Below are 24,294 nucleotides of genomic sequence, written 5' to 3'. Positions count from 1 at the left end.
TGAGTTATTTAAAAAAAAAAAAAAAAAGGTTATTTTGTGTGTGTGTTAACAGTCTAAAAGTCTAGTAAAGTTTTCTTTCCCCATCATTTGCTGTTGCCTCTGATATTCTTTCTGGTACAGTATCACTTGGCGTTGCTCAATAGGTTTCATTAGCTGTTGCTGCTGAGTCATGAAATGCCATTACCCCACATCCTAGTACTGCATTTAATCACTTTTAACTTTCTCAAACAACACCATCATTTGTTCTGAAGCATTTTTGATGTGTCAGCTTTCTTTGCTCAGAAGCTTCATTTTAAGTCGACTTGCCAGCAGATACACATTTCTTTACAATATGCAGCACTTAGACCAGTACAGAAATTGTTTACCCTCTTGTTCACTAATAATACATTAAACTGACTGAAACTATATAAAGGCCTATATATATATTTTTATATATTATAAGGAGCTTAATAATTCAGCACAATTAATTTTCTGAATATCAAAAAAGGTGCCCAGAGCTTGGTAAACCGTGATTGTTATGTTGCTTTGGTGGTGGTAGAGTACATTTAGAGTAATGGGTGTTTGATTTATAGTAGTGTTGAAATGTAATATCTTACATGTCTTACGTTCATGTCTGAATATCATATCATTGGATGATATGTTGAAATTCTTAAACACGTAAATTAATACCTGACTATTTTGTGTGTGTGTGTACATGCTGTTTCCTGCTGTGTTGTGCTGAAAGCTTTGAGCGAGCGTGAAAGCTGACATGGCTCACTGCAGGGAGATCGGCTCGTTAACTCTTCATCACTAATTAATGCTGGTTTTCTCCTGAAATCCGCAGTCAACAACCGGGCCGCCACAGCACCCCAACACACTCCTTAACGGCACACAGCTTTACCAGACTCTCACACACACCTCTATCCTGTCCTAGGAATTAACACCATCTGTCAGCAAAATGCTGCATAGCTCTGTTTCTGATTTACTGACTGATTTTATGATGGAGAGGCACTTGTGTGGCTGTAGATCTCTCTCTCTCTCTGTGTGTGTGTGTGTGTGTGTGTGTGTGTGTGTGTGTGTGTGTGTGTGTGTGTGTGTGTGTGTGTGTGTGTGTGTGTGTGTGTGTGTGTTTTTGACAGGTGGATGTTAATCCAGTTTAACAGTTTCCTATGTTATTTTGTTCTCTTATATAATGAAATACACTAAAATAAGAATAAATAATACTATAATAAAAATGAGATAGATAGGTAGGTAGATGGATGGATGGATGAAACTACATGTAGTTGCGCCTGGCTGCTGATTTTACTATTATAAAATCTGTGATAGTAGCTCTTTAGTCCAAACAAAGCTTTAAAATGGTTCTTAAAGGAGTAACCACAGCATTGGCAGAGAACACCATCCGGTGCTTTCAGGACACTTATGTATAAATCAATGAGCATCAAACTAACAGGTATATCAGCAAAGTGGATAGCTCCTCAAGAACCTCAGTTATAAGAAGAATAAAAGCGAACGAGAGGATATGAGCAGGGAACCAGCTGTAGACTGTAAAGGTAATTTATACACTTTGGAACATGGTACCCACGCTCTGATGAAACACCACCCTGCTTTCTCATGATGTTACTAAATAATTAAAAGTAATAAATGTGTTTTAGTGAGGTTTATGGTCCAGAGATGTAACCATAACCCATTGCACTGTGTTTAAAATGGACAAGTTACTGTATAAGATTCTGTATAACAAATCTACATTTGATCTCAACACTAAAAACAGCTTCAGAAGCTCAGATCCACCAATTCCTGCAGGATCATTGCCAAAGCAATGACACTGGGCTTGCCTCCCTGCCTCCCCCCTACCTCCATCCGTGTTGTTTCTCTGTCTGAGGCACTTTGTTTGTTCCCCATTTACAGCTAAATTTAACAAAACATTTAAGCAGCTGAATTTAACAAAAATGTATTAGATATAAGAAACACTTTTAAGGTCAAACAGGAATAGTTAATAATAATTTGATTAACTACAAAAAATGCACTTATTCATGAATATCTGTATTTGATTTGTTTAAAATGCTGTTCTGTTTTTAGTTTTGGAGGGTAGTTTGAGCTCTTGAGTCCACTAGTCATTTCTATTTTGTGGTTTCACCTTTGTGAGAATCATGAGAGAGATCATCACATGCCCGTTTATACTGGTATATTTCCCTATTTAAAAATGAATGCTTTACTGTAGTCCTCTACAGGGATTCACAAGGAAGCATTACAATAAAAAATAAATGAATAAATTAATTAAATAAATGTCTTCCCATGTAAACAGTATTTTATTATTATTATTATTATTATTATTATTATTATTATTATTAATACATATTTTTTCACGCCTCTGCCAGCTCAGGTTGGTTGTTTCAAAGTAGAATGCGTGGTTACATGTGAGGGATGGGTGGGTTGTTGCAGACCTATTTAAAGCAGATGTGTGTCCTGATAATACCAGTAGCAAACCACTGCTCTCCATTCAACAGACGCACTGACATACAGGAAGAACAAAGGTGGTATTATTTCATCTCGAAACCAAACAAAAAATGTTTTGCAGGTATTATACAAAGTAGACCACAGTTTGATCAGACTGAGTATGATGTAGAAATCATGAACCATACAAACTGTATAGGAACTGTAGAAAAGGTGAGACCAATGTGGTCAATTCCTGCCATCACAGTTTTAGGGGTTAATTTACTACACCCTCAAAGTTCCAAAATAAAAAACTGCAAACATATTCAATGACATTCAGTCTGGGATTTGGAGTGGACATTTCTCTGTTAGTTTGAAATGAAAAATGGCCTGGCTCCTGCTTATCACTGAATATTGTGTGTGCGTGTGTGTAACTGCTACATTTAGCTGTTTTCATGTGAACTTACAGACGGCTCCTACTTAGAATACCCAGATATCTCCTCCACATCAGCACCCCTCCCCTTTAGCATTCTCTCTCTCTCTCTCTCTCTCTCTCTCTCTCTCTCTCTCTCTCTCTCTCAGCTCAGTGGAAAACATGAGGTGTTTTCCGTCTGTTCAGTGTGGTTCCCCCCTGGAAGGGTTTTACTGCAGAAACATCAGAATGTCAAAATTGTGTGTGTATGTGTGTTACTCTACATGAATGGGGTTGGAAGCATGATGGTTTCCCATAACCCTCCTTTGTCCTTTATGTCTCTCTCTCTCTCGCTCTCTCTCTCTCTCTCTCTCTCTCTCTCTCTCATATTCCCCTCCCCCTCCCCTATTTAAAGTCCTCACTATTCTTTTTCCCTGACTCAACAGGAATCCTCTGGAACTAATTTAATGTCTTTCCTGCAACATATAGTCAGCTGTACTGGGCATCTCTCGCGATTCAACCCTGTTGAGTACAAAGCAATATGGAGCTATTAATAAGCACATAACCAACAATATTATCATTGACTGTTGCACAATTACATATTGTAGTTTCTTACATTCTCATTTAAAGTAACAATCCCCAGAGAAAAAGAATTTCTTCGCTCATGGACTGAGAGGCTGGGTTAAATATAGCGTAGCTAAATAAATGAGCTCTGTTCTTCATAGTTTCCATGATCAAACAGTGTGTGTATTTGTGTGCTTGTGCACTCGTGAACTGTGTCTGCAAAAACCCTCCAGTCACCATTTGGAAAAATTTGCTCTTGATGGAAATCCGCAGGACTGTAACCACGCAAACAGAGGCGCTACAGCAACCTCAGTGAGGGAATGCCCATCTGCAGCCTGATTTGGCACAAACAAAAAAGCTTTAACCACAACGAAGAATTCTCTCAGAGGCGACAGTTTACACGCAGAGTCAGTATGAATGTGTCTGACTCTGCAACATTTAATTGGTCAAACGAATGCTGTGCTGTAATTCCATTTATGAATCAGCCAGTAAGAGACCTCCTGTGTTTCTCTTTCCGCAGGGCTGGAAGGGTACTCCCGCATGGCAAGCTCAGAGACTGCTGTGTTCCCCTGCTGCTCCTGAAGGTGAGAGAAAATCTGTGTCTGTGTGTGTGTCTGTGTGTGAGAGAGAGAGAGAATAAACAATGTGTATCAATGAGCAACACTGTTGGATTCCCACCTTGGGAAAGAATTTATTAACAGTTTGGCCAGGGTTTGATTCCCAGCCTGGGCAAGAAACACGCTACAGCAGTAGAATAGAGTAGTAGAGGCTCCTAATTCTGCATTAGTCTACATTAATAGTTACTGAGCATTTCAGAGTGCATAATCCTAATCCTTAGTCCCTGTACCTGACTGCATGATTTTGATTGTGAAGGTATGCGGTGCACAGTGAGTCTGGGAAATGCTGTCTAAACTCTGTGAACAATCCATTAAATCTTATAATCCTGCTCATATGAATTTAATTAATATAGATTCACTGTGTTGGAGAATACAGAGCACAGACTTCACCTAAACAGACCATATTTTCAGTTAGGAACAGCTTTGTAATCCTTACATTGTTTTATTCATGAAGGTGACTGTTTCCTCTGTCTTGTTTCTAGCTTTCTGAATCAAATATACCTGTCTGTGTTTTGTTCACATTCAGTGACATATGATTGCTGTAAATAGGTGTTTCTTTCAATTCATATTTATGGTATTCATTTGTACTTTCATTTGGATGAAATTTCCCTGAAGAAAGTAGTTTCAATAAACGAAACCCATTACAAAGTAAGAGATGTAACTATCCATTTGTAATGAACTTGCATTTTTACGTTACATCCCCCAACATGGGTGAGCTGTCTGACATATGTAGTTTCTTCCATCACTGGAATGGTTTCGTTATTCCTGGGCTACTACGCCATGACAGGCTCAGTCAGCATGAGGAGCTGGAAAACACTACACTTGTCTAAACATTCAGCCAATGTTGAGTTGTGAGTTTATGCTACACTTCAGTTCTGCTTCTTTTTCAGTTTAGCCAATTAACTAATGATAAGTGCCTTGGTTACATTAACAACACCAGTACTTTGGAGCGCATGCTATTTCGCCCACTTGAGAGCTTAATTGTGCTGCTTTTGGCAGGCAGATTGTTGTCTTATTAACAGAAATTAGTGGGAAGCAAACACCAGGGCCATTAATGGGAAAACCCTCTGTTAAACATGGGTTCACTGAAAATGGCTTGCCAGTGGCCAGTGTCTATACATATGGATTCAATGGGTTAAAAAGCAATTCACAAATCGAGTGAGATTTGTAGCTGTGTATAAGACTGCATTTACATTTAAAGCAAATTCACTATGTTAAAATGTGTAAAATCTTTCAGAAATATAGAGTGGATTTTCAGATATGTGAAAAGGATTTTGTGTTTGCAAATGTAATGTTGTGGTTGTGCACTAGAGCTGCACTCAGCTCCTCTTCTGTTTGGGTGAACTTCTTTTCACAACTACATACATGAAGTCATGGGTAAATTTGGTGGTACCCTTCAACATGCTGAAACATAGTTTCATTCCTCCTGAACTGTGTTGAAGTTACAAGCAGTGTTCTCATGTAGAAACTCATGCCTTTGGTACGTCACAGAGTAAACAAAGCATGCATTTGATAAATCATTAAGAGATAAATCATTACTTATTCTACAAAGATAGAACATATTGGTTGGCACCCCAAGATAAAAACATATAAGCTATAAATAAATACATTCATTCATTCATTCATTATCTTTAACCGCTTATCCAGTTCAGGGTCGCGGTGGGTCCAGAGCCTACCTGGAATCATTGGGCGCAAGGAAGGAATACACCCTGGAGGGGGCGCCAGTCCTTCACAGGGCAACACAGACACACACACATTCACACTCACCCTCACACCTATGGACACTTTTGAGTCACCAATCCACCTACCAACGTGTGTTTTTGGACCGTGGGAGGAAACCGGAGCACCCGGAGGAAACCCACGCAGACACGGGGAGAACAGGCCAACTCCTCACAGACAGTCACCCGGAGCGGGTATCGAACCCACAACCTCCAGGCCCCTGGAGCTGTGTGACTGCGACACTACCTGCTGCACCACCGTGACTTCCCATGCTTCCGTGCTATAAATACATGCAATTATTAAATATATTAATATTATTAATTATTAAAAATGCATAATAGTAATATTTGAAACTAATTAATTTCCTTTAATTATTATCACTCATGCCTTCAGTTTTAGAAATATATATAATCAGCCTTGCAGCCAATTTTAACAGAGAAAACTACTGTTTGGTATCATCCTGTACATCACACTGAACCTGGGACAGAAAAAGCAAAATGTAGAATTGACTGATGAGATGAGAAAGAACATTCTAAACAGGCATGTTAAAGGTAAAGCCTATAAGACCATCTCAAAACTGGTGCTACTGTGATTACAGTTGCAAATATTAAGAGGCTTAAGGTCAATGGGACTGTAGCCAGCCACCCTAGACGCAGCTGCACCAAGAAAAATTACCCTAAATAGAACAGAAGAATAATGTGAATGAAAGAACCAAGGAAAACATCTAAAGAGATACAAGCTGAACTCCAAGGTCAAATTCCATTAGCATCTGATTGAACCATCTATTGCTTTTTAAGTGACAGTGGGCCCCATGGAAGAAGACACAGAAGGACTCCACTGTTAAAGCAAAAACGGACTGGAATTTTCTAAAATACATATTAACAAGCCACAATACTACTGGGAGAACATTCTTTTGGACAGATGAGCACAAACTGGAGCTTTTGTTTGGCAAGTCGCATCAGTGCTATGTGCACAGACCAAAAAAAAAAGCTTTCAGAGAAAAGAACACTAGACCTACCGTGAAACACGGAGGAGGGCTGGTTTGCTTTTTCTGGCACATGTTGTCTTGAACCGTTGTAGGAATGAAATCTCAAGACTAAGAAGGTATTCTGATACAAAACATATTGCCAAGTGTCAGAAATCTCTGTTTCAGTCATGGGTCATGTGTTCTCTGACAGGATAATGACCCAAAACACACAGGTAAAAGCACTTAACGATGGCTAAAACCAAAACACTGGACTATTCTGAAATGGCCTTCAATGGGCCCTGATTTGAACCCTGTCAAACATCTACGAAAAGAGCTGAAACATGCTTCTGGAGAAGACACCCTTCAAACCTGAGACAGCTAGACAAGTCTCCTCAGGAAGACTCTACCTGTTGACAGGTGCAGAAATGTCATTTAGAGCTACAGAAATGTGTTATTTTTCAATGATTTTCTCTGATGTTTGGGCAGCACAATATCAGATTTAAGATCCAGAAAATTTTCAGTTGTTTCATTACTTAAAATGTAAATAAGCATTGGTGGATATCAGTTGCATCAGTCAGCTTCAACCTAGTTGATTTTCTTTTATTGTTTCAGCTTTCAGAGTGAGTCACTTGCCTAGAGTCAACACGACTCTCAGACACATCAGAGTCAATATCTCAACTCTTTCACAGTTAACTCCTCATTCCTACTTTAATTTGGGAATAATGTAAGACCAGTGCTTATGGTGTAAATAAACACAGTGCTTTAGAGTAAAATAAATACCTGTAAAACCACGTGTACTTCAGAGAGAAGTACATATATCTGAGGATCATACTGAAATTCTTTATTCAGTGTTTACCACTATTGACTCTGGATTCGACTCTCTCTGCTCACATTCTTTTCCACTTCTGAAACAAAAACGGCATTATTTCCCTTTTTGAGCATCATTCATAATTAAAATCAGCAGCGATTCACAGATTGTATTTTATGTTAACTTTTCTCATCATGTCTTTCCTAAGCTCTCAGAATTTAGGGCAGCAGTTCATTTTTAGTTCAGTGAGCTGTGTTAGAAGCACAGCTACAATGTTGACGATTCCTACTACTCAACTTAAGTGATACTGGATATCTGAACTGAGTGAACCATTAAGCTGGTATTGAGGCATCCAGTACATGTTGAGTCACATTAATCTTAGTATTGTGGAAGGATGTTTAACAATCTGCTAGTATAAGATTTGCTCAGATTTTGGTGCACACCGAAAGCAGAGCTGTGCTGCATAGTGGGTTTAGCAGGGGACAGTTCTGAAGTGGATTTTAATAGCTCTGCCATTAAAACAGTGAAATCAGCCTCTAGGGGCAGACACAGGGGAGAGAATAAGGAGAGGAAGCCTTCTGGCAGTGAAAGGAAAAAAAGCAATAACAGTGGAGGAGGTGTTGTGTAAGGTGAAGGTGATCCAGCCAATATGAAAACAAGGGCATAAAGAGTTTTTGATGGCTAGCACTTAATAGCACTTCCTCATCAGGCAGTTCCTAAACTTGAATCAGTATGAATCTAAAATAGTGCCTCTTGTGGTGCAGTTCCTATGTGTGCTAGTATGAGAGTGAGCTAATTTATAGCCAGTTTCATAAGATTTTTTGCGTTTGGAAACCAATGGCAATTTAAATATGTATATATTATTTAACATACTGAAGTTTTAAAGTCGTTGCCTCCATTTAGGAATATAGAAAATGACCCCCTAGTTATTCTATGTATATAAAACACCCGTCAGCCATAACATTAAATTGGCCTTGTTTCTACAGTCATTGACCAGTTTATTAACCCTGTTCTTCAGTAGTCAGGACTCAAACACTTACAAAAAATATTTCTGTGGTGTAAATCCTGGATCAGCAATGAGGTGCATTGTCGGCTCCTGGGCTTTGGCCACTGTGGTGGAGCATGGGCTAATGTCTAAAGAAATATTACAATATTTTCAGGGTATTTTGGTGATATTCTTGGTGATATGACAGAAAACAGTGAAATATAATTTTATTAATTTTAAAAACACACTATTGCAACAAAATGTCATTTAATAATTATTATAATTAATTTGAATAAATTAAATATATTTTATTTATATGATTTATGTTAAATTGTTTTATTTATTCAAAATTTTATTTTACTACATAGGTAAAAGTTTCAAACATTCACAAGTGACTGTAAACATTTGGTTATATTGTAAACATTAACATTCTGTTAATTCTGTTTTTGTAAAAAATAGTGTAGCATATAATTTATCACACAACCAAAGTGCAGAAATTTTAATGTGTGAATATAAACAGCAAACGTAAACAACTATACAAAAGTAACCTTCACAATAAACGCTTCACAATAAATAACTAAACAAATAAAGAACAGTTGCCCTGCTGAGTGTAGTTTATCTGCTAAGGGTTAGAGTTCATTGGCTGCTGAAGTCTTCTAACGGCATTTTTAATTTTCCTCGTCCTCAACCAGGTGCTTCTGCTTGAGGTGGTGAAACAGATTAGTTGTGCTTCCCCTTCTGTTTTTATAGGCTTCTTTCACTTCTTACATAACACCATGGTTTATTGTACATCTGATATTTTGTAACTGAACCACCTCCAGATTATTGATGTCACTCCCTTTATTTAGGGCTAAATTCCTTCACTTCAGAGCCACTTTTCACCGTATTTCACTGTGTCTAAATGACTCATGTAAAGAACTTATTCCATATTATGTGTAACTGCATGATGTCATTAAGTAAACAAATTAGAACAGCATTATTATCACAATATTGAGTTTTTATTGTTTTATGACGATATTATCCTGAACGATATGACATGGCACAGCCCTAGACTCCACATGTGACTGTAGCTGTGCACACGTTCCTTACATGCTCCTTATAAAAATTACACTTCCGTCATGAAGCCATCTGTTCTGAAGAGCCTTCTGAGATGGCCATATTTTATCCCCCAGACCTCTGTGCTAAAGAATACAATTCCCTGAAACGATTCCTCATTAAGTCTAATGGGGGCTATAATTGAGCTGTATGTAAATGGCAAAGCACAATCCCCATAGGAAATACCAACCATCCAGAAGGTCCAGACTCCAGCTGAACTTAAGGACATGATTTAAAGCTGACACACAGCAGACAGACGGTTCTAATCATGAGTGTGATGCTCTCGGAGGCCAGACTTTCATTTCAAAACTGCCCTGGTGTTGCCTCCAAGATGTGCCTCCTCTCAGGAATATGCATCATGATCAATTCTTCTAAGGTCACTTTCTATAATGAAATAAAAGTAATTCTGAAGCACTTGAGGTGTTTTACTGGCACTATGCAGTTTCTTATAAATATGGAAATTCAGTGATCAAGTTCCAACTTCTTCTCCAAAGCAGTGGGCCCACTCTTTAGGCATATAGGTCCGCTAAATCTGAACAAAATCATAGCCAAGCAAAATACCATTAGGGTGCTTGGTTTTACCACCTGTGCAGACCATGCATTTTATACAATACACCAAGGCTTTTATTTTGTTTTCTAAACCTAGAGATGCACTGGATATATTTGAATGAGATGGTGGTTTTGACTGAAGATTGTTTTAATGTGACAATGCAGAATTCAGGGGAAAAGCCTTACAGTGCCCTGCTTACAATTATATATTAAAGTTTTGCTGTTTGAGGAAATTGGCAACAGATAGATCTAAATACACAGTGACCATCTCAAATAATTTTTTTTCCCCAAGACACTTTTAATCCATAGTTTTCATGTAGATTTATGTTCAGAACTGTCTGTCCACATTGATACAAATATACCAAAATACTTGCCCAGTCACACATCACAAGCAAAATTTCACCAGTTAGTCATTTCATATAGAAACTACTGTACCTGAGTTATAAGTGTCTTATATAATTGTGTTCACAATTGTATTTTTAATCTTTTGATGAGTTAAGTTAGTTAGCTAGTGTGCTATCTGGTACAAAATGGTGTTATGTTTTCCCCCTTCCACAAAGCAATGAAAACTGCAAATATCTAGGACGACTATAGAACCTGTTTTGGCTTTAAACACACAACAAACGTAACAAAAAAAATAATCTGCATACTGTATAAGATTACCTGCATTTGTATTATATTTCACTAGCTTTTTCCAAAACAATTTCCAAGTGGGCTTTTAAGGCATATTAGGAGTTTTAACCTATATTTCTACTGTACTTCAATGCCTTAGTAGGGGAAATATATGGAAGCCTGTTTCTACCATATCAAATACATACAAATAAGCCTGTTGCTGTCTCATAATTTTGAGATATTATCTCATTATTTATACTCCAAATACTGAGATGATTGAAATAATGTGTATCTCAAAATATTGACATAGTATTTGAAAATAATGAGGTAGGATATCAAAATATTGAGATAGTATCTCAGTATTTCAAGGTCTCAATATACCGATATACTTTCATTCATTCATTATCTGTAACCGCTTATCCAGTTCAGGGTCGCGATGGGTCCAGAGCCTACCTGGAATCATTGGGCGCAAGGCAGGAATACACCCTGGAGGGGGCGCCAGTCCTTCACAGGACAACACAGACACACACTCACTCACACCTACGGAAACTTTTGAGTCGTGAGAGGAAACTTTTGAGACTGTGGGAGGAAACCGGAGCACCCTTAGGATACCCACTCGGACACGGGGAGAACACACCAACTCCTCACAGACAGTCACCCGGAGCGGGAATCGAACCCACAACCTCCAGGCCCCTGGAGCTGTGTGACTGCGACACTACCTGCTGCACCACCGTGCCGCCCATAATGATATATTGTCTCAGAATAATAAGATACTATCTCAGAATAATTAAATACTTTCTCCAAGTAATGGGTTAGTATCACAGAATGAGATATTATGTCAAAACTTTGAGATACTATTTTATTTTACTATATTTGACATAGTATCTCAAAATACTGAGAGAGCAAATTACTTGATAATGAACAAAAATGCTGTTTTTCTTTACATTTTTATTTTTTGTTGTGGAAATGGGCTTTCATAAAAAAAAGATATGTAATGCAATGCTGTCAGGCAAAACAGGATTTGAAAGTACAAATCCATTATGTAGGCTCATTCACATGCACAAACATATGTTCAGAGTGCTTCTGTGTTTATTATTGGATACTAATGCAGTCAGTATACATGCTTAAAATGTAGCACAGACAGTGCTGACTATATTTGACCCATAAGTTATCGTCGTAAAAATTCACACTACAAATATATTGTTTATGGTTCTCAAGTGGTAACTGCATTATCTTGAAAAGTTGTTTTGCTCTCAGAGAAATATGTCTAATGTTAAGTTACTGCAAAGTACTTTGATCTTTAAAATCCCTTATCGCTTAGTTTTGTTGAATTGAATAATTGAATTGATGTATATCTTTTAATTGAGAAGAGGATGATGTTGAATTTCTTTGTTCAGGTATAAATCGCAGGTAACAAAGAATTAGTTAAAAATGGTTTGAGGGATGGTAATCTGCATTCTAGGTTTCTGCATGGGCTTCTTATCTTTCATGACAAGGCTTATAGCCTTAAGATTTTTATCAGATAATACTATACACAAACAAGGTTTTGAAGCACTGGTCAGCCACATCCAGTACTGCAGTACTAGAGTGAGTAGGATAAATGTTTCAAGAATATGCTCCTTCTGAAACACTGTTACAGCCACATTGCACCCTACTGGTGGTCCGGGGTACAGCCTCCGTGCTCAGGCTGCGTCTAGATACAATTATTTCAGTCATAAAGCCAGGGAAACAAAACTGCTGTCAGGCACAAAACTTTATTGGCTCTGTCTCATAATTTAGAAGGAAATCTTCAGTTGTCAACCTGAAGTTTAGAGGCTTTGTCAATTGATCATGAAGCTAGACGGTGTGGTGCCCCATCATTAATCATTAAGAAACAGCAATAACTAACAGTGTGGCCAGTGTAACTGTGTTAATTGGTTAGACACCTAAAGATTGTGTGTGTTTGTGTGTTATAAGAGGTGACAGTGGTGTACCAGAATGGCCTGCCAGTGGTCTCAGTGAGGCTGCCATCTCGACGGGAGCGCTGTCAGTTCACCCTGAAACCACTCAGCGACAGCGTTGGAGTGTTACTCCAGCAGCTACAGGCTGAGGACCGGGGAATCGACAGAGTCGCCATCTACTCCATCGGTAGGAGTACAGACATACACAATAAACATTTTAAACACTTATTCTAGTCAACCTATGCAAACGGACCTACGGATTCAGTTCAGTTCCATAACACCAGCATACCAAGACATGAGATATAACAAGAATTTCAGTTATATGTTTGGAAAGAACTGTAACTGTAAATGTATAACGTAGAATTTAGGAATGTCAGCATTGTGTTCATCTCAGATATAAAGCACCAAAGTGGTCACAAAGTGGAATACAATGAATGAGAACTATTTCTGGTGTAAGGTATAACCTTTGCCTAATGATTGGAGCTGTCATTAAGGCGAGTTCTTGGCTATTGTCACCCAAAGTGTCACTATGTACGATGAGGCCTACATCTAAACTAATGACTGTTTTGTTACAGTTCGAGCAACAGAAACTATAAGATACTACTTCCAAAAGTAATACTACATTAGTAAGTCTAATGGGTTTCCAGTTTTCAGGGTTTTGTGAGTTTTGTTATTAAGATGGTGGATGTTATGAGATCAGCTGAGAGCACAACAGTTACTTAAGTGTAGGAATATTTGTATTTCAGCTCCCCAGTGACATTATATTAAATATGCTGGGTAATAACAGGGTTTTCTGTTATTAGAAAAAAAAACCTAATACGATCAAGTACTTGATATGGCCACGTTGCTGTCCACAGAGAGGCAGAAAAACTTTAGAGGAGATTTAGTGCAGGAGAGGCTTTGTTTGAAGAAACTTCTCTCAAAACTTGTACCCAACCTTAGAGAGGATTTTCAGGCAATTCAAAGAGAACATTTATTTTTAAAACTTGATTGAATAATTCAGGTGTGAAAGTAGCATTTATGTTGAATTTTAGAGAGGCATAGGCTGCCATCAAAGTAACGTCTTTTTCTGGGAAGTTCATGGTTTTTTCAGCAAGACAGTGCCTGTTCCTTATTCTGTAGGTGCTACAACAGCATGGTATCATAAGCACAGATGGTGTGCCTGACTGCAGTCCTCATTTGTTTCCTTTGGTGCAACATGGAGAGAAGAATTAGACAGTGATGACCAGAGAGTATTGAGCAGCTAAAATAAAAATAGCCTAATAGTGACAATTAGTATCCTCATTTTCCAAATAATTAAAGTGTAATTAAAAGGTGAGGTAACACAGTGATAAACATCCTCTCTACCAGCTTTTCTCTGTGTTGAATGCGATTTCTTTTTTACCTTTACAATATACAGTCAGTTTAGTAAGTAAAAAATTGAAAATACTTTCTTTATATATTCATCGATTAAATTAAGGTTCAAGAGAAATTGCCCAGTGGGAGATTGAGCTCTAACAGTAGATTAGAGGGATGGAATACAAGTATAGCTTGTCATATAACAGTCTACTCCATGAATGGGTTCTAGCACTGGTTTGACTCTGTTTCAGTGCTCAGTGTGATCCTCGTAGAATTAATTGCATAGCGCACGACATCCACAGCTACATGGGCTCAATTATTCCAGAGTGAGAACCACTTGAGTCTCCACTCCACTGTGGACTCTGGACAGAAGATTACACCAGCCACTCTCCCTCTCAAATTAGAAAATGTTTCATTTTATGACAAGTGCCCTTATGTGGCATTAGCAGTGGAGCATGAGAAGTGCTGAGAATAGCCACCATTTACCAAAGCCATGCCAGAGGAAAGATTGCAATTGGAGCACCACCAATTTCTCCCTTTTCACACTCCTCCTCAACCACCCCCTTTGGATAATTCTGTGTGTGTGTAGATGGAGCAAGGATAGCGTCCTCTACAGGGATTGATATCCTGCTGCTGGATGATTTCAAGCTGGTCATTAATGACACTACACATCTGGTGCGGCCACCCAGAAGAGGTGAGAGTTTAGTAAAAAATTCTGGGATGTAAAGTGGGAATGCTTGAAATGCTTCAGTGTCTTTGGATTATTTATATCTTGCTATCGCATGCTAATAATATGTATGTGTCTCAGAGCTAATGGCCCATGAGGAAGCCGAGCGGTTGAATGACGTGAAGTTTCTGGTGCAGCAGCTCTATACCACCTTGCGTATAGAAGAGCACCAGCTCAGCAAAGAGAGAGAGCTGATTGGACGATTGGAGGATCTCAACTCCCAGCTGCGCCCACTAGAAAAGGTGCCCTTCCAGGATGTGTGTTGTCTGTGAGAGCTCTATAAATAACGTCTGATCCTGTGTAATTTGTCACATTCAGGCTGTAGGCAGACATTTTAGATTGTGTGCCAGGTAGACAAGGACATGATGCAGTGGTGCGTATATCACTAGAGAATAATGAAACTGAGATGGAAGTACCACCACAACCCAATTCTATGGTTTATATCCCTCTAGCCATGGCATTTAACATGGTGACCATACACTTGTTCTTTTGCTCCACAGCATCCTATTTTATGGTCTCTACTGAGATTATACATCTGTTCACCATGGGTACATTTAAAAGTATGTTCACAAATTAAGGGGCATCTAAAACCTTTTCTAAATAGTGTTCTTAACAGTGCTTGTTAAAGGCAACCTCAACGATTGTGGGGAGCTGCAGTTTATCTGGTTTATGTTCAGAATCTCAGTGTCTTTTAAAGTGGAATAGTATGTTTGAGGAGGAAAATGACTGTTTATATGTGGCTGAAGTTGATGTTTTTATTCACTGTTTGGATTACCACAGAAAATAATTTGTAACTCGAGATGTTCAGAGTTGTAGTTCTTTACTTTAGTGCCGTTAGCAGACTCACAAATTTAGAGTGGGTTCCTACCTAAAAAATTTGATATCCACCTTTGGAGCAGGACTAAAGCAATTTCCTCATCTCTTTTCATGAGCAGAGAGAGAGCAAGCCTAGCATGTCTGACTGAGCCACTTTGTTCTTTAATCGTTTTCTGACACTAGGTTTTGTAAGCCTATTAGGCCTATTTCCAGCATGCAAACAGATTGGGGAGCTAGCAAATGGTGAGGAAACATCATCTGAATTTTATAAAAAAGTGTTGTTTTTTTATTACAATCGTGAACATCGCCTTTAATACCCGACTAAACCACTGAACCATTACAAAACTAAAATTACATGTAAAATCAACATACAATTCACCAGAGACTGATGAAATGATCACATCTATTTACTAACATCAATAAAACAGTTCCTCTCTTGTAAGCTGATGCACACTATTGTGATTTGAATGTCCATTGTGGAATCTCTATTCCAGTATTTGAGTTGAGAAAGCGACCATTTTAAGATTTAATTCAGAATTAAAAGAATTTGTCCGTGTTTATCTCCTTTTATAGTTACATGACCGTTTGTTTCAGGTGAAGGAAGAGCTTAGTAAGAAGGCAGAGCGCAGGACCACCTGGGTGCTTTGGGGGGGTATGGCATACATGGCTACTCAGTTTGGTGTGTTGGCCCGGCTCACCTGGTGGGAATACTCATGGGATATCATGGAACCTGTCACCTACTTCATTACCTATGGCACAGCCATGGCCATGTATGCCTACTTTGTGCTCACACGCCAGGTAAGTCATTCAGCATCACTGACACACAGTTAAACTCTAATGTTAATAGGTGTGTTTGCAACGAAGAACCATATTTCAGCAATATATTTTTAATAGCACTGTTTATTGGCAACTTTTTTAGATAAATATTTTTCTGCTTGAGCGCACAGTAAATTGGAAAAATATAGCCTAATGAACTGAAGACATGCTTTACTGACTGCCTTATTTTTGATAGAAGGCATCAAACAATGTTATTTTGGGTTTAATGAATGTTTGCATATTTCACATATATGATTTACGTTACTCAATCATTAGTATTAAGCAAATTCCAATAAACTCATTCACTTATTCAAACATTAATAGGCACAATAGCGACTTTGAGTTCTCACAAAAAGTATTTTGTAATTTCACTGACACCTTCAGAGACTTGAGCGACATCCCCTTTTACTCATTTACCTCATGAGAGCGAACATGTATGTGTGTGTGTGTGTGTGTGTGTATATATATATATATACCAGGACACATTTTCTCATTACTCATTGGTGGAATAGGGCTATTCACTGTATAGAACTTTGTACCAGCCCCGCAGCTGCACAGCCCATCTTATGGTCTCAAACACATTAAGAAGGCGAGCAGTTCTACAAATTAACTCTTGACAAGATCACGGCTGTTCACTAAAAACCATTCCAGGTGTTGACCTTATGAAGCTGATTGAGAGAACCCCAAGGGTGTGCAAAGCTGTCATCAAAGCAAAAGGTGGCTAGTTTGAAGAATATAAAGTCTTCATAGACTTAATGTCTTCTGTATTCATTTACAATGCTGAAAATAATAAAAAACTAAGAAAAAACATTGAATGAGATGATGTCCAAACTTTTGACTGGTACTGTACATTCACAATATGTGGGAAATGGCCCAAAACTAAGGAAACTCTCCCTGAGTGGGTGTGTCCAAACATTTGACTGGTACTGTATATAAAATATAAAACTACTTCCCATTGACTTTGTATCTACAAGGTGAACCAACAAGAGAGGTGTATCCAATAGAGCAGACAGTGAGTTTTTAAAAACTTCAGCAGCACTGCTGTGTCTTATCCACTCATACCAATGCATCAAACACACCACCACTACCCTACATCAGTGTTACTGAAACAAAGTTGCTCCTGCATACAAGAGTACAGTAGTACTGCATACAAGAGTGTTGAGTTTCCATAGATGCATTTAGACATTTTTTTCCCTTTTCCCATGTTGGCCTTGAGAGTAGTAATGAATTTCTTAGAGAAGGCTCTTGTCTGACCTCTCTCTGTTTATTCTCTGTGTTTGTTCTCTCCTACAGGAGTATATTTACCCTGATGCTAGAGACAGGCAGTATCTGCTGTTCTTCCACAAGGGGGTGAAGAGGACACGCTTTGACATTGAAAAATACAACAAACTGAAGGACGCTATTGCTGAGGTGTGCTGATACACATACACAAAACCACTTACCACTGACCATTTACTAATAAAATATATGTAAATGGTGGCTTTAAAGTAAGTTACACTGCATTGGATTAAACAGAACTATACAGTGTTCACATTTACAATAAAAATATTGTGTGTGACTATAAATATTAAATATTCATTTCATACACATGCCACTTTGTTGTTTTATTAAAGCTTTTATAAATATCTCATGCTCAAACGAACACATCCTATTAACAATGCTGCAATAAGCCACTTGCTGTAAATGAGCATAAATTCATATAGTTTTCAAACATGCGCATTTACACTGAACGTGATGTAAACCCAGTTTATTGTTGAAATGTCAGATGAACTTGTGCTTCTAGATGTTTCTTGTGTTTCTGAACTGCGTAATGTATTTCAGGGTTACAGATGATACATGTAGTTTGTCCTGAAAGTTTGATAGATATAAACTTTGGGAGTCAAACTTTTCTCAGGTTTGTGCAAGTGGTCAGTTTCTTCTGTGTATAAAAATAAATGATTTTTCTCTCTCAGGCGGAGTTGGACCTGAAGCGTCTGAGAGATCCTCTCCAGCTGCACCTCCCCATCCAGCAGATCAGCGATAACAAAGATTGACGGGAAGAGTGAAAGCCTCCCTTCCTCCTCCCTCCTTATCTCTGTCTCTCTCTCTCCCCATTTTTCCGTCCACCTTCCTTCTTCCAATTTCCCATTTTTGGTTATTTGTTATTAATATTTTCCCCTCCACCACTTCTATCTATCTATCTATCTATCTATCTATCTCTCTGTTTCTCTGTCTCTACATCTCATCTCCAAATGATCTTTGGAGGTTTTTAATTATTATAATTTTTGTTCTTGAGGGTTTTTTGTTTTTTAAGTACTGAGTAAACATGACAAAAGCAGAGGAGGAGGGGATGGAAAGGAAATCAACAGAAAGAAAGAAAGAAACCTGAAACCTCTCTGGTGCTGGAGGGCGATGATACTCATTGTGCCTGCAGCCCTGTGAGCTCTGGTAACGCTTACAGGACCGAGAGAGAACAACAGCAGCCTGCAGGAAAACTCTGATGCCTAACAGGAAGTGACAGCTGGATTTGGACACTAGATCTCCAACGGACAGTGACCCCGCTCCCTGCATGGGACATGGAAAAATAAAGAAACAGTAATCAAAAAGACATTTGCACACATAAGCTCTGTGGCACAGCACTTGTAAAGCCTAAGAACTCTACTCAGCTCTTTGGGTAGACACTGTGTTTTTTTTAAAGAGAAGTTGAACATGCCTACAGAAAAGATCCTAGGCCTTTTTTCCAGTGTGGGGATGTGTCGATGAGGGATATTCAGGTGCTGGACGGCTTGTTCTGGACCCATCTCACAGCTGTCTGTTGTGTGACGTGCAAACAGTGAGCTACACAAGGAGTTTATCCACACAGCTGCTGCTACTGTGTGTGTGAAAGGAGAACAACGGGGTCATCACTTCCTTTAAGGACCTGTTTCTGGCTGCAGACCAGAGATATACCGGCTAAACATCACTGTGTGTTCTATTATTCCAAAAAAAATAAAAACATAATAATAAAAAAAGAAAAGAAAGATAAAAGAAAAAGTTAAAAAAAATCCAACAAAACACAAAAACAGTAAATCAATTTTGGCACTTTTTATTTTAAAAGCCATATTATATTTGTTATGATGGGTGAGAAAAATATTGAAGAGAATGACTAGAATCTACATTTTTGTTTCTTACTGGAGGAGGAGTTGATATTTTTAATCATCTTGTCACACATTATATATTGGCAGTCGTATGCAAAGGTTTGGATGCCCCAAGCAAATTAAGTACACAAAGAACACCTGTGTGCACATTTTATTGTATCATAATTTAATTTATTTGCTGAATTTAAGATATTCATGTAGGTAAATTAAACAGAATATGTGGCCTGTGCAATAATGGAATCTAGTTTTTTTTTCTTCCAATAGGTTCACCTCAAACAATAAAAAGAAAATGTGCTCTAAATTCTCAGCTGACCAGAGGTATTAAAACTTTTGCATACGACTCTACATCAAGAGCAGTATCTTTAGTATCTTAAAGATGCCACAGCAGGTCAGTTCCACGTCCTCATGCATATGGCTACTGACATTATATCAACCCTTACCCACACGCTGTTTACTCGTCGCAGTCTATGTAGATGGTGACATGAATTCCAAACCAACATGTGCGCAGTTGCTTGGAAACAGCATGGTGATTTAGCAGAGGATTACATATTTGGAAGCTTGGTTCTTTGTCTTTGTAGGAAAAAATAAACTACGTTACCCACAGTGCCTCACAGCACCCCCGTGCAGAGTGCTGGTCAGGGCTCTGCTATGCTCCTGCACGGCCACTCCTGCTGCTCTGTCTCTCAGCCTCAGCCCCCCACGAGACAGATGTGCCCACCCTTCAGGACTAAGGGCTGCTGAAGTGAAAGATATTTAGGACTACTTAAAGGAACTAAAAAAAAGGAAAGGAAGAAAAAAGAAGCCCAAACATCAGTGAGCACGACCTTTTTTTTCAGATGCACATATACTCTGTATGCCAAGAATATAGCGGTACATGGAGAGAACTGTGTAATATATTAGATCCTAGAATTAGTGGGTTTCTCGCACACTTTTTTACAGCATGCTGTAGCGCGTGACTGTTGCATCCTCCCGTCTATTAAACCAGTGATGTTTTTAGCAGACAGGCAGTAGAGCAAATGCCTTTTGAAGCAGTAGAAACTGTGGGAAGGGCAGGGGTTTTAAATGGACCCAGGTGAACAGACGAACCCAAAACGTTCCTCCAGCTCAAATAAGGATCTGTTTGAATCCAGTTTATGAACTTACCCTCTCTTTGCAAATGGTTTGAGTGACTTTTTTCATAGCATATTTTCATAAAAAACTCTTACAGAGAAATAGGAATTCTGGATTTTGGAAGGTGTGTCCAACTTTGGTCTTGGAGGGCTGAAATCTAGCAGACGTTAGTGATTGCCATGCTCTAACTCTAACTAAAGCGTTTTTGGGCCGTGCTATTGCAGATGTAAAGTTTCAATATCAATTTGAAGATTTTTCCAGGAAGCTTTAAATTATGTGGAGGTTCATTACGGTTGGAAATAGTTTTTAAAAGTCATTCTTTACTGAATTATCCACTAATGTTTTTAAGGAACTAAAAAAAAATATTTTTTGGAATAATGCAACAAATGCTTTTTGGCAGTGTGTTAAACCCAGGAACTAACTGCTGAGTTGAATTAAAGTTATCTGAGCAGAGAAATCACAAAACTGTGATTAGATAAAGCCCTCCAGGTTTGGAGCTGTAAAGCATGGATTCTGGTATTGTGTTCTTCCCTATTTGTCCAATACTCATTCAGACACATTCATTAAGACATGACTTCATCTTATCACCAACATGCTCTTGCAAGCTGCTTTCTTCAAATTAATAGACATTGAGTGGTGATGAGAATGCTATGCTAATATCCAGAGTCATTATCTTTCTGATTTCTTGATTACCTGTTGTAATGAGGCTGGGGGAGCACCTTTATGTCTTGGTTTTCAGTTGGTGCATTTTGCTAACTGTTTGCACAACGGTCTAATACCAAGAAGAGCAGCCTTAGGTGTTATAGTGAAGAGATTGCGCTTGCACAATAATGTCCAGTTGAGAAAGAGTCCATTTAGAGTTATTTCATGAGGCTTTGCCCTCAAACACAATGCAAAGGCTACAGCTGATGGCAAATATGATGCCCTGCATGAACTCTCTATAGCAGGAGGTGTAAACCAACTGTCTGTAAAACTGCAACACATAAAGGAAATAATACATTTTCTCTGTGATTTATAAGCTTCAAATATGCAGATGTAATAGGCTGGCCTTTGAAGTTCACAGGCTTGTTTTTGCTAGCAGCACCGCATTTGCTACATTATAATAGCAAATAAATTGCCTATACATGTTTAAAAAATTGCTAGGTAGCACAGCATTTTTTCCGGACACTGTGCTGTTGCTGTTCAGCATCTCTTAGCCATAAGCAGATTAAAAAAGAAATAAATAAAACAAGAGGTAAAAGAGACAACAAAGAATGTCTCATGATTTTACATCTTCTATAGTGTGAACCCTCCAGAGCAGATCAGTTGTGGTTGCTGTCCTTGATGTAAGGAATGCCTCTTTCACCAGATAAATGTCACCCCCTCCATGAAATGAACCTTGTAATGTCAAGGGTAGGAAAGGTAAACACTGAAGGATTGTGGATGTTCAGGAGTAAATGTGCACTTCATTTCTGAAGGAATATACCCAGCAATGTCTGACATTTGAATTGTTTCAGTGTAAGAACAGCCACAAACCAGTGTCCTTAGGCTAGATGTTGTTGCTAACAAGGGTATATGCTAGCTAAGGGTACACGCTAGTTAGCTAGCTAAGGAAATGCTTTCATTTGCTAACTTTTTTTTTTTTCATTTTTGCAAGAGAGTTATTTTATATTTAACAGCATTTAATGTGTCCACTGCTTATGCTGCATGCTTCTAAATACTTGATTTGTGTTACATCCATGGGCTAACAACAGGATGACTGTCCACTGGACAAGTGTGGACAAACGCACCATCACCCTCTGCTTTGTGGTCCAGCTTGTTTTTCCTCCCATTCTAATGAGCCTTTCTTCACATCCACATTTAGACAAAAAATTCCTCATGGTTGTCTGGACACATTCTCTTTACAAGATCATGTTCGGTCATGAGAAACTGCAGAAGATAAGGAAGCTTAAGCTCAGTAATAATGTAGTATGCTAGTGGACTGCTTGGTTTTAATTGGTGTTGAGTTTGATAGAGTGAGACGATGACACTGCAGGCTTTTCTTTGCTACTTCATCTACATTTATACAGGCAGCTGTGTTAGCATAGCAGCACTACACTTTCCACCTGGCAGACCAGGTCTCTTACCCCAGGCAGGAATGCCACACAACACCTGTAAGAGTCCCTGGGCAAGAGACATGATATTTAAATATGTCTAAAATTAAATTAAAATCATGTATCATTAAAATTATAAATCACTTTGGATAAGAGTGCTGCCAAACGCCGGAAACATATTTGGATGTTCAGATACTCTCTACCTGGAACCTGAAGTGGTTCTTCTGTGGAAAAGGTCCTAAAGAACAGTTTTGGGGTGGCTACTTATTAAGCCTTGGGTTTTAATAGTAATGATATTGTCTTCTGTGATTAGCTGGATCTGAAAAGGGTTCATTAGTCTCTCACTGAGTAGATTGGATGGATAGGCTGCAGCTCTATTAATGCGTGGTTTTGTCGACAGCATAAAGCTGAGAAACTGTAACTGTGTTTGTATACATCTTTGTAAAGGCAAAGTGCAAACCAACAGGTTTATTTGAGAGAAATTCTAATCCATACTGATCCTGACCAATTAATGTAAATCAATCTCTTTTTGTGCCTCTCACCCCCTCACTTCACATACCATCAATAGTCATAAATCCTTGTATGCAGGTGCATGCCCCAGAATGAAAAAACACGTAAAGACACTGATGTGCTTTTGTCCAAAAAACACTCCTCTTTCATCGCCTGGAACGACCTGATAAGCTGATACCAAATCCATCCTCACTTGCTCCTTTCGGTTGCCGCAATGCTGATCACCATCAATCCTTTTTACTACATCTGTTTTTTTTTTATATTTTTTCATTGTTGGGTTTTTCTTTTAGTTTGTTTTTTACAAGAGTATATCTAATATATGGAAATTATTCTAAAGCGGGTGTTGCATGAATGTATGTTTACATGGGAAAATTATATAGAAATGACCCAAAAAAAAATAAATTGCAGAGATCTGATTTTTGGTTGTTGAGGACTTGGTGCAATTTTTCCTTCCCCTACATTCTTTAAATCTGTCCTTGTAAGAGGGCAGCCAACATCCAGCCACCCCTCTCTCTCTCTCTCTCCCTCTCTCCCTCTCTCCCTCTTCAGTCTCCAGTATCACAAGGATTTCGTTCATGATATGTGCAGTCTTTTACATTTTTATCATGTTCACTCAAGATAAAAATTTACGTTTGGAAAAACAAAAACTGCAAGAGACATCAGAGCAATCCCATCAGTTCCCTAATCAAATCTTTTTTGTTTGTTCTGGGTTTTTTCCATTGGCAGTGGATGCTGTAATGTTGGAAGACTATAAAAATGAAAATGTAAACTCCTGTATCATTTATGAAATGTGTATAAAAGAGAAATGTAATTCAGTTATCAATAAATACCTATCCAGTTTTGGAACCAAAAGTCTGGGTTATTTTTAATTCACCTGTGTGGAGAAAAAACAGGTTGAAGGCCTATGTACTATGTAGTAAATAATATTATGATGAAATGATAAAAATTAAATCAAGTAGTATCAAGAAATATGCAGGCAGCCCTTCCAATAAGAAGACATTCTATTGCTTTAAGAACACCCACTGCTGACACAGGGGTTTAGTGTCTCTCAGCTTCTGGACTCACCATAGGTCAACACTGATCATAATGTGCATGAGACTTAGTCACCATGC

The 24,294-nt window shown here is 38.4% G+C and overlaps 1 protein-coding gene across 1 annotated transcript in view; it reads left to right on the top strand.

Annotated features, from left to right (window-relative positions):
* The window catches only part of mcu (mitochondrial calcium uniporter), a 94,257-nt gene extending 70,246 nt beyond the window's left edge, over nucleotides 1–24,011 (top strand). Inside the window, exons 3-9 of the mRNA XM_066678909.1 lie at nucleotides 3,906–3,969; nucleotides 12,694–12,864; nucleotides 14,605–14,709; nucleotides 14,824–14,984; nucleotides 16,153–16,356; nucleotides 17,668–17,784; nucleotides 18,327–24,011. Of these exons, the coding sequence (XP_066535006.1) occupies nucleotides 3,906–3,969; nucleotides 12,694–12,864; nucleotides 14,605–14,709; nucleotides 14,824–14,984; nucleotides 16,153–16,356; nucleotides 17,668–17,784; nucleotides 18,327–18,407 (903 nt within the window). The 3' untranslated portion in view covers nucleotides 18,408–24,011. The remainder of the gene's footprint in view (nucleotides 1–3,905; nucleotides 3,970–12,693; nucleotides 12,865–14,604; nucleotides 14,710–14,823; nucleotides 14,985–16,152; nucleotides 16,357–17,667; nucleotides 17,785–18,326) is intronic.
* Nucleotides 24,012–24,294: the final 283 nt, after the last annotated feature.

Source organism: Hoplias malabaricus, chromosome 8, assembly GCF_029633855.1.
Source record: "Hoplias malabaricus isolate fHopMal1 chromosome 8, fHopMal1.hap1, whole genome shotgun sequence".
Taxonomy (NCBI): Eukaryota; Metazoa; Chordata; class Actinopteri; order Characiformes; family Erythrinidae; genus Hoplias; species Hoplias malabaricus.
Note: the sequence above shows the minus strand (reverse complement) of the source record. Positions and strands in the feature narration are given on the sequence as shown.